Source organism: Lactuca virosa, chromosome 4, assembly GCF_052849685.1.
Source record: "Lactuca virosa cultivar CGN04683 chromosome 4, Lactuca_virosa_CGN04683_v6, whole genome shotgun sequence".
In the NCBI taxonomy this organism is placed as follows: Eukaryota; Viridiplantae; Streptophyta; class Magnoliopsida; order Asterales; family Asteraceae; genus Lactuca; species Lactuca virosa.
This window is the reverse complement of record NC_136429.1, coordinates 458,055,940-458,066,927: the sequence shown is the minus strand read 5'-3', so window position 1 is coordinate 458,066,927 and position 10,988 is coordinate 458,055,940. Positions and strand designations below refer to the sequence as shown.

The 10,988-nt window shown below is 33.9% G+C and overlaps 1 protein-coding gene across 1 annotated transcript; it reads right to left on the bottom strand.

The window, feature by feature from the left end:
- Window positions 1-2,626: 2,626 nt before the first annotated feature.
- HMA1 (heavy metal atpase 1) lies at window positions 2,627-9,199 on the bottom strand. The gene is made up of 12 exons (XM_079046255.1): window positions 8,579-9,199; window positions 7,570-7,720; window positions 7,292-7,476; window positions 6,415-6,561; window positions 6,126-6,321; window positions 5,208-5,320; window positions 4,884-5,125; window positions 3,879-3,984; window positions 3,612-3,779; window positions 3,308-3,524; window positions 2,955-3,229; window positions 2,627-2,890 (listed from the first exon to the last, which is right to left on the bottom strand). The coding sequence occupies exons 1-12, from the start codon at window positions 9,095-9,097 to the stop codon at window positions 2,720-2,722; spliced, it is 2,490 nt and encodes an 829-aa protein (XP_078902381.1). The 5' UTR covers window positions 9,098-9,199; the 3' UTR covers window positions 2,627-2,719.
- Between the last annotated feature and the right edge of the window lie 1,789 nt (window positions 9,200-10,988).

Sequence of the window (10,988 nt, the reverse complement as noted above, 5' to 3'; positions counted from 1 at the left end):
AAATAATATCACCTTATAATCTGTATTTATCATGGTTGCAGAAATTGGGATTAATCGGCGATTAATCGTGGATTAATCGTTTGGCGTTCTCCAACCGTCGAGGATTAGGGCATTAATCGGAAATTTAGGATTAATCGGGTTTGGAGGGATTAATCGGCCTTGGCGGGATTAATCGGTCAACAAAAGTCAAAAAAGACGGAAAAAAGTCAAAAAAATGTCAAAAAAATTTCAAAAAAAATTTAAAAAAACCAACTCTTTATTTTACTCCAAAATTTTCAAAATTTCAAAATTTCGAATATTATACCAAAATGTTCATATTTTCGTATTTCCAAATTTCCAAATTACAATTTTTCTTATTTTCTAATTTTGAAGTACTTGTTTTTCTTAAGATATATATTAATATTTAATTAATTTTAATATTTTATTAATAATCTATGGTCCCCGATTAATCCCCGCCAAGACCGATTAATCCCTTAACACCAGTCGACCATCGAGCTACCGTCGAACGATTTTTACAACCTTGATATTTATTTTATTTTATTTTTTATTCTAATGTTATTAATTTAATGTAGTTATAGTGAAAATTTTAAAATTTGAAATTTAAAATAGAGAATCGACAAGTGGTCTGACATTAATTAGGAGTCCTAATAAGGTGACAAAAAAAAAAAAAAAAAAAAAAAACTACTCTTTTATTAGTATATATATACTAAGGAGATGGGGGAGCTATGGATCGATTTTTATTAAAAAAGTTAATACATAGACTTTTGTACTCTATGGATCTTCATCGAGTATTTTGTTTCCATTGTAAGTTGTTCAAGATGAAACCACAACTAAGTAATCTGGCATATGACGAGATGATCAATTATATCTTCATCTTGCTCACAGTTTCAAGATGCATGAAAATAATGCAAGGCGTATCCATTATATTTTTCTTTTGGAAAGTTGCTTATAAGAGTTTCAATTTATTATTTGTGAGTGAAAACCCAGGGATTTTGCGACATGGTTGTCAACTTGTTATTAGCTTTGAATTATGAATTTAGTAAATATGGAATTAACTTTAATAATATTTTTATAATAAAAAATTTATGGGGCTTTAATTTGACTTTCCTACGAGACCTTCAAAATATTAGCACCGGATCTGTTGACAATACTAATTCAAATGTACTAATTTTGTAAAAAGTCATTATTTTATTAATACGTTGTCATAAAGTTACAATTGTTAGCGTAACGAGCTTTTTTTTGGTATGAAATGTTTAAAACGGCTGTAGATAGTGCAAATTTGTGTTTTTTTTAAAAGTCAAACTTTTTAGATGCAAAAAGATTTTTACAAATTAATTTGTGAAGAAAATTGGCACATACGCATCACATCATGCCGTTAGTTTATATAATAATAATTTAAATGATTTTTAAATAGATAGGAACTAACTAACGATAGTCATTTATTATTATTTTCTACCGACATATAACATTACAATTTCAAAGAAAATGAGTGAAATTGGTTGAATTTTATTATGAAAAAGAAAACATTTCAATTAATAACCTACTCTTATTATGTCGCTATCATCCGTCTGTTTGCACCTTTGTCCTTTTCACATTTTTTAAATTTGATCCCAATACAAATTTATCCACGTACAACATTAATTACATGTCAATCACTACAAATATTAAATATCAAATGTCAATCAAACTTAATGATTTCTTAACTAACACTCTGGAATAAATTACAGTTTTGGTCCCTGTGTTAGGATTATTTGGCGGTTTTGGTCCAAGTTTTATAATTTTGATACGGGTAGTCTTTAGGATTTAAGAACTCATCATGTTTGGTTTATTTGTTTCTTACCATTAATCCTTCTTTGTTAAACATTGTAAAATGACAATTTTACCCTTATTAGGAAGAATGGTGATAGAGGCGGAAATGAAAATGGTAAAAAAGAATATAGATATTTCATTGTATACATGAACAAATCATATTTTGGCCCTTTTAGTTTATAGTTTTTCTTTTTAAATTTCGATTGATGGTAATTTTATTATTTTACTAGACCAATACTGTAATTTATTTAAAAAAAACAGCATCAAACTACGGAAATTTATATAAACCTTATTCATTTGCAATATGTTTTTTAAAAAAATAATAATAATAAATAAAGAGTGAGAAATTTAACAAACAAAAACAGAATCAAACAGTAAAAGATGACGAGGATTTGGTATGATCTGATTGCAGTTCAAAACCCACACGGGATCTTTTTTCTTCTAGTCAAAATGTACATCTTTTAATGCATCATGTACAACCACTACAACATAACTAACTAATCATAATAATGCACCTTTTCTCATTTTTGGGATCACCACCAAATCTTTACCATGGTTGTTTGGTCAAAAGATACTTCCTCATTTATCATATATTTAAATTTTAAAATACCCGAGTTTAATTTTAAGATTATAAGAAAAAAAAAACGTCACAATTTTCATAAAAATAAATATGGTTACTTATAGCTATCACCATCAACATCATTATCTATCTTCTTGTGATTCCACCTTCCAACTAACTAACTAACTACATTGTTTTCATTTATTGGGTTGACTTTAGAAAAAAAAAAAATACCAAACCTTCATTTCACTTTCATCATTAAGCTCAAAATGCGACGATTTTGGTTTATTATTATTTAAAAATGTGGAGCACAATTTACATTTTTTTTAAAAACCTACACTAGATACTACCTTAAGAGGGTGCAACCTTTATTGTAGGGGTGTTTTTAGTCAACATGTTGACCAAAGACTTGAGTTTATTAAATCCTTCTAGAAGATCCGTCCTCCAAGACCACGACGGATCTTCAAGCGCACGTATCGAATTCAAACAAACAACCAAAGTCCCACCTTCATGGAGTAATACCTGTGGATCGTAAAGTCAGTACACAATACACAGTATAGTATACAGTATACAGGATTTTCCGTACCGTAAGCCAGAGAGGGAGGAACCCCATGACGGAAGTAAGTGAGGCGAGCATAATACTCGATAACGCGAGTGCGACGTTTAGTTTCACTAATGAGGTTGTTTGGCGCGATTTTTTAATACAAAATGGGACACCCGAGATATTGTCTTGCAGTAGCAAAATATCTGCAACCGCGATAGCGGTTGCGCTCGCGCGTTGTGCCAGCACAACGCCGACTGTCGCGGCCGCCAGTGCGGGCGCGTCGTTTATACCATCACCAACCATTACTAGACCTCGACCTGTAAAATAATAGCAACGTACTTTCATTAGATTCAAAATAGCAATGTAGTTTGAAAATTGGGGATAAGGAAGGATACCTGTGTCTCGAGGGATGTTGGTGACATGGTTGAGTTTATCTTCGGGTTTTAGGGCACAATGGATTTCATCGATGCCTACTGCATTAGCAACCCTACGTGCACTCAGCTCGTGGTCCCCGGTTAACATGATGACGTGGAGTTTTGCGTGTTGTTTTAGTTCCGTGATTACGTCTTTTGTTCCGATTCTAGGTTTGTCCTCAAAGTGAAAGAGAGTCACCTACACATTAGTTAGTTGATATTTAATAATTTAATAGTTATTTAATAAAAAAATAATTTTGAAATGCGAATGAATTGTTTATTACACCTTTTTGTTGTTGACTGAGAGAGCAGCACGAACTAAATCGGTTCCATGTGAAGATTTAAAAACGGCTTCTTTAATTTTTTGTGATTCGGCTTTTGAGTTGAATTGTGAGGTGATGTATTCAATGGAACCGAGTGATGCTTTTAGCTCTTGGCGCCCTCCAAAACCTGGCTATAACAAATTGAAAAAAAATAATAATAATAATAAAATTAGAAAATGGTATATATAAAGATCATAAGGGTATGTTTGGTATTTTGAAAAAGGCACTACCTCAATGCTAGATAATGTTGCACAAAGACCTCTACCAGGAACATTCTCAAAGCTTTCAACACACACAGCAGGAAGCTCTTTTTCTTGACTATGATTTATCACAGCTCTACACCACATGAACATAAGTCAACATTAACATACAATAACATTTTCAAAAAAAGTTACAATTTTAGTCCTTTTGGGGGGTTCTTGTAACGTTTTTGGTCCTTATTCCAAGTAACAAGACTAGACTACTTTTGGTCCCTGAGTATATCTGAATTTTGCAATTGTTGTCCCAAAAAAGTTATCTTTTGCAATTTTTGTCCCAAAAAAGTTATCTTTTGCAATTTTGGTCCTTATTTTAGGTTTCTGTAATGTTTTTGGTCTCTATTCCAAGTAGCATGACTGCTTTTGGTCCTTGAGTATATCTGATTTTTGCAATTTTGGTCCTTATTTGGGGTTCTTGTAGCGTTTTAGGTCCCTATTCCAAGTAGCATGACTGCTTTTGGTCCCTAAGTATCTGATTTTTGCAATTTTGGTCCCAAAAAGTTTGCTCTTGCAATTTTGGTCCTTATTTGGGGTTCTTGTAACGTTTTTGGTCCCTATTCCAAGTAACATGACTACTTTTGGTCCCTGAGTATATCTGATTTTTGCAATTTTGGTCACAAAAACTTTTCTCTTGCAATTTTGGTCCTTATTCGGGATTCTTGTAACATTTTTGGTCCCTATTCCAAGTAACAAGACTACATTTGGTCCCTGAGTATATCTGATTTTTGCAATTTTAGTCCCAAAAAGTTATCTTTTTCAATTTCGGTCCTTATTTTAGGTTTTGTAACGTTTTTGGTCCCTATTCCAAGTAGCATGACTACTTTTGGTCCCTAATTATAGCTGATTTTGCAATTTTGATCCCAAAAGTAAGGACGAAAGTTACAAAAGATAACTTTTTGGGATTAAAATAGAAAAACAATCAGGGACCAAAAATGTAAAATTTAGTTGATAGATTTTAAAAAACAAATTTGCATTTACCTTCCAATTGGGTGAGTGGTACCCTTCTCCATTGCAGCAGCAACAGCAAGAGCTTCTTTTTCACAAGTGGGTATGCAACAAGAAGTTGTACTTTTAGCTTCATCTGTTGTAACATGTCCATGTATTGGTTCAATTGCTTTACACATAAACTCCCCTGTTGTCAATGTCCCTGTTTTATCAAAAGCAATTGTATGGCAAGAAGCTAAAGAGTCAAATACATGTCCTCCTTTCAGTAATATTCCCTATACACACACACAATATGATAACATTTGTCAAATATAATTCAATTCTGAATTTTATTATCAAAGGAAAAGACTTTATTACCCTTTTAGCACAGGCACTGATTGCAGTAGCATAAGCCAAAGGAGCTACAGCAAGTGCACATGGTGATGCTGCAACCATGAGCCCCAGTGCCCTGTAAAACGAACCTCTGCAAGCTAAATAGTAAACACAACTATAGACATTTCATCAAACAGGTGGTGTGCATTAAACAATTTCCTTAAAAAAAACAAAAAAATGGTCCAAAAAAATCAAGTTTGGTCTTTAACTTTTTGTTGTCTTCAAGGAAGATCCCTGTGGTTTCGATTTCTTTCTTGTTTGGTCCCTCACCCACGTAAAAAGACATTTATACCCTTTTCGTTTCTTTTTATAATTAACTTTAACTAAAACCCCATCCTGGGCCCACATCTCTCTCTCTCTCTCTCACACATGAGATTTTCAATTTCTATTGTGTTAGGTCCCTATAATTTTGTAATTTACAGAAAAGGTCCCTATGAAGTTTTTTTACCGAAACAGCCCATATATTTAGGATTTTCGTATGTTGGCAGGTTTGGCCCCTGTGTAGAAAATAAATAACAAAAACTGTCCCCATAGTTTACACAAAAGGTCCTTGTGCAGTTTTTTTTACAGATATATTTAAAAAAACTACATAAATAGTCCTTACCTAATTTACACAAAAGGTCCTTGTGCAGTTTCTATAAAAAAATCTCATGTGTGTGTGTGTGTGAGAGAGAGAGAGAGAGAGAGAGATGTGGGCCTGGGATGGGGTTTTTAGTTAATGTTAATTATAAAAAGAAATGAGAAGGGTATAAATGTCTTTTTACGTGGGTGAGGGACCAAACACAATAGAAATTGAAACCACATGGATCTTTTTATGTCTTTTTGGAAACTACAGGGACCATATTTGAAGATTTGTGAAAAAAACAATACTAGTATAAAAGAAGAAAAGCAAAATCACATTACCTGGAGTACTAAAAAAAGGCCATTTAAAAAGAATGGGACCAATAAGGGCAACTGAAATTGATAAAACAATAACTGCCTTGCTGTAACTTTCACCAAATTCATCCAACCATCTTTCAAGTTTCGGTTTTCTTGATTGAGCTTCTTCTGTCAGTTGCACTATCTTGTTCAACATTGAATCTTTCCATGTCTTTTTCGCCTATAAATACATAAATTCAATTTAAAAGGGGCAAGGGCAAAAACGTCTTTTTTGGGATATTTGAAAAGAGCTGAGAAATCAGAAATGAATTACCTTTAGTATCATCATACCATCTATATTCCTTGCGCCACCTGGAATACTGTCACCAACATCTCTTTCTAGTGGTTTGACTTCTCCAGTCAAATGTTCAATTGTGATTGTTGACCTACCTTTGAAAACTTCACAATCTACAGGCACTGACTGTAAAAAATAGCAACCAAGTTTTTTTCAATCTTATATAAGAAAAAATAGAGTGGATTACATTTTTGGTCCTTGAGTATAGATGGTTTTTGCAATTTTGGTCCTTAAAGAGTTTTCTTTGCAATTTTGATCCTTATTTGAGGATCATGTAACTTTTTTGGGTCATGTTGATTGGAAAATGACTATTTTAGTCTCTGGGTATAGCTGATTTTTGCAAATTTGGTCACAAAAATAGGAATTTTACTTGAAAAAAAAATGTTACAAAAATCCTCAAGTAAGGACCAAAAGAGAAAACTTTTGAGGACCAAAACTGAAATAAACAGCTATACTCAGGGACCAAAAATGTAACTTGCTCTATAAAAAAGAGAGTAAATTACATTTTTGATCCCCGGATATACCTGATTTTAGCAATTTTGGTCTTACAAAGCTTTTGCTTGCAATTTTCATCCTAACAACTTTTCTCTTTCACATTTTGTCCCTTATTTTGGGGTTCTTGTAACACTTTTGATCCATGTTTTAGGTAAAATGACTATTTTGGTCCCTGGTATAGCTGATTTTTGCCATTTTGGTCCCAAAAAAAATAGCCATTTTACTTGGAAAAGGTACAAAAAAATGTAACAACTTACAAGATTCTCAAATAAGGACCAATTTTTCAAAAATCGACTATACTCAAGGACCAAAGATGTAATATAGTCTAAAAAAATATGAATCTGTATGTATCTTTTCATACCTCACCAGCTTTGACCAAAATGAATGATCCAACTTCTAAATCATTGACTGGGACTTCATGGTACTTTAAATCTGATAAGTTTAGTGATTGTTGGTTGTTGACATCAAGGACAAGGGCAAATTCGGGATAGTTTTCTTTTAGTTCCTTGACATCAACTTTTGATTGGCTGGTGAAGTACTCTTCAGCTGTGGTAGTTATATTATATGTATGTGTTTAGTAAAAATATCAAAAAAAAAAATTTAATGTGAAAAAGAAATTGTGAAATGTGAAGTGAGTACCAATATGGGCTAAATTGAACATTGCAAGAAGTAAGCCTCCTTCTAATGAGTTTCCCATAAATGCAGATGCAAATGCTGCAAGAGCCATTAATACATGAATGTTGACTTTTCCACCAGTGATATCAAATAGAGCATCATATGAGGCTGAAACCTGAGATGATGAATGGAAAAAGTTTTATAAAAGATATATAGAGTCAAAATAAAGATGGGCAATGATTCAAGATTAAAGATATGGTTTGTTTCTTTGTTGGACTAAATAAACTGTATGAATGATACTGAATGACCATTTTACCCTTCCATTCAAAAAGAATGTCATGATGTTTATCAATTTTAACGTGAAAGGAGTTGGGAGGAAAAAGGAAGGGCAAATAGGTAAAGGGTTGATGTATTAATACATTAAGCAGAGCTTTTTGGGTTAACCCATTAAGTCAATATGTCTAGATTGAGTAAAAAAGAAACAGACATATATATAGGAGAATTAGATAAATAAATATGTGCATAAACATGCACACTCATAAAATTGCATGCAGAAATGTGCTGTTCACATCCAACTCTTTAATACTTAATCGTAAACATATATTCACCTTTGAAACATCAGTAGAACTGTAGAATAAGGCATCTAATGACTAACATAATTATTAGCTTCTTGTGACCCTAATGTGCTTTAAAAAGTCATAATATCAGAGGTTTATTGATGTAGACTACTGATTAGGCCCAATTAGTTGTTTGCAATTCTCTCTGTACAGTGTGTTCTTGTGTACAAGAGATTACTTCAAGATCAATGTGGGTTAGGGCTTAAATCAATCATCTATATAGGGATACCAGTCTAAATGACTTTCTCCCTCAATTTCTCACTTGAAAATCAAAACCAGCATTACAATAATAGTACTGATCGTTACAGAATTAAATCCAGTCCAAAATCGTGAAATTTATGCAGTAATTTGTCACAGTTCATAATTCAAATCAACAAGAATGGTGCAAATCAAAAGGAAGCAAAATAAATAATTACCCCAACAAGAGGGAAAGCTACGAGAACAAGAACTTGTTGAATAAGCTTCGCGGATGCTTTCGGAACCAAGTAAGGGCACGCGGCAGCAGCCAAGAACAACGCGGTGGAAAAACAACAGAGCTCCAAATGCTCCCTCAAGAAGCCAGCAAGCTGAGTCCACTTAACTGCCTTTGCGAAATCAGCAAAAGCTTGTTGTGATTTCGTAAGCTTGTATTCACCCCCGTTATGATCGTGATGGTGATGATGATGGTGGTGATGATTGTGACCATGATCGTGATGATGGTGGTGATCGGTGGCTTTCGAGTGACAAGTAATAGGGAAAATGCGAGTAGGTAAGGGTTTTGAGAGGGAATTGGGAGGAAAAATTAGGGATTTGTGAAGAAGGGGTCGAAGTGAGTTGACTCGGAACCTTTTCCTTCTGGCTGGTGAATTAGATGATATAGTAAGGGATATGGGGAGACGAAGAGCAGCCATTTTTGATGGGGGAGAAGTAGAACTAGAAGAGATCATCGACGCCATTGATGGATTTATGAGAAATCAAGTTACAGTCTCTCCATAGAGGCATAGAGGCATGGCCCATGTTTTTTTGCTCTTTCTTTGTCAATGATATTAATGACCACACGCCGATTCTTGCAACATATCCTCCACATCATGTCCTCATTGTTTAAAATGCATAAAATGACAATTTAAATAGTTATAAAACTATAAATCAGATTTTTGAAATCTTTTCCTTTTAATGTGCTAGTTAGATTATATGTAATGCTTATCATTCGTGTACAAGTTATAAACCTTAGCAAACTAATAAGTTTACTTATACTAACTCAAAATTACATTGTGTGTAAAGATTTAAAAAGCATGGTAACTATTGTTATGTATATAATGTTGGTTATTGGAAGTTATAGTCATTTAATTGATGAAGAATAGTGCTCATAGCCATAATGAACCGGTAATATTACTATAAATAACAATGTCTTTTTGGGTTACAAACAAGAGCAAAATAAAACAAAACTGAAAAGATATTTATTTTAGGAACTTATTTTGTTGATTGCTTAATAGTTTAATCAATTAATTAGAAAACATGAAGAATATGGAATATTCTAGAAATATTTTATTCTTGGATAATTACCAAAATCCAAGATAATTACTAATATATTAGGTAATTATCTTTAAGGTTTCAAATCACCTGCCTATAAGAAAAACCCTAGAAGAGTCGGAGCTCGTCGTCACGCTGTGGTACTTACTTTGCCTCGCCGCGATCTCGGTCGGATGCATTGACCAAGTCTAGTGCATGCTAGTTCTCAAGGTGCTTTTCAGATATGTTAGTGTTTTGCGTCTTGGGTGCTGGAACGCCAAGTTTCGGGTAAGCTTTTTTTAAGTAGTTTTATATGTTGGATGTTGGATTTCTGGTGGCCACGGCGTGGTGATGGATTCTCACGGTGTGGCCAAGGCCAAAGTTTTGTGGGCTCTAAGCTCGCGCCACGACGTGGCACCTATCCGTCACGGCGTGGCCGCTATTTTGAGGCAAACCCTAATTCGGGGTTTGAGCCTCTATTTAAGGGAATAAGATGGCTAGAGTTGTCCACCCTCACCCTCAATCACTCTCCCTCGGCCTCCAAGAGAAAACCCTAGCCTCCATGGCTAACTTTTATGTTTTTGTTTGTTCGTTGGTGTTTTGAAGAAGAAGAAGAAGAAGAAGGCACCCTTGGGCTTTGTTTCAGCAAGCAACTCTCCCTATCTCTCTTGTGCACGTTTTATGGACTCTTGTAAGTCCTCAAAATCCAATCTTTATGTTACTTGTCTCTAGATCTAGCTCTTTTGTCCTTAATCTTCATGGTGTGAGGAATTAGAAGGTTGGATCTCATAAAGTTGGCAACTTTATGGATCCATATGGTCATTTTAGTATCTTATGTTCTAGATATGAGAATCTATGGAGTTTTTGGTCCCATGCTCAAGCTTGAGTTCCTTATTGCCATGTTTTTGACCTAAAATGGAAGGGGCATGCATTGGACATGCATGTCCATAAAGCTACGACATTTATGGCAGAAACCATTCTGGAAACCTTGGGTGAGCAACTCTAGATATTTGGGTGCTTAATGGATTACTTTTTGCATTTAGTCACCTTTAAGGAATTAGGGTTTAGGATCTTGACTTGTTAAGGTATCTTAATGGATAAAGTTGGAAACTTTATCCATCAAGACCATGGGAAGGACCAGATCTGAGCTTTGGAGCTCTTGAAGTTGTAGGAAAATGGTTTAATGGGTTAAGCTGTCCAGACCTGTAATATCCCAGAATTTAGGTCAAAAGATATCAATGGTCAATTCACAATAAATCTATTTGTAATTTGACTCATTGAGTTTTAGTGCATCTAATGTAAAATAAATGAGTTCATTTCAACTATTATAAGATGTCA

What these genes read in the sequence shown, in the direction of transcription:
- HMA1 (XM_079046255.1), bottom strand. Translation starts at nt 9,097, where the DNA reads ATGGCGTCGATGATCTCTTCTAGTTCTACTTCTCCCCCATCAAAAATG. An exon ending in TTTTGGTCAAAGCTGGTGAG is followed by an intron (nt 6,562 to 7,291) that starts GTATGAAAAGAT and finishes TATTTTTTACAG; the next exon opens with TCAGTGCCTGTAGATTGTGA. An exon ending in TCAGTGCCTGTGCTAAAAGG is followed by an intron (nt 5,126 to 5,207) that starts GTAATAAAGTCT and finishes GTGTGTGTATAG; the next exon opens with GGAATATTACTGAAAGGAGG.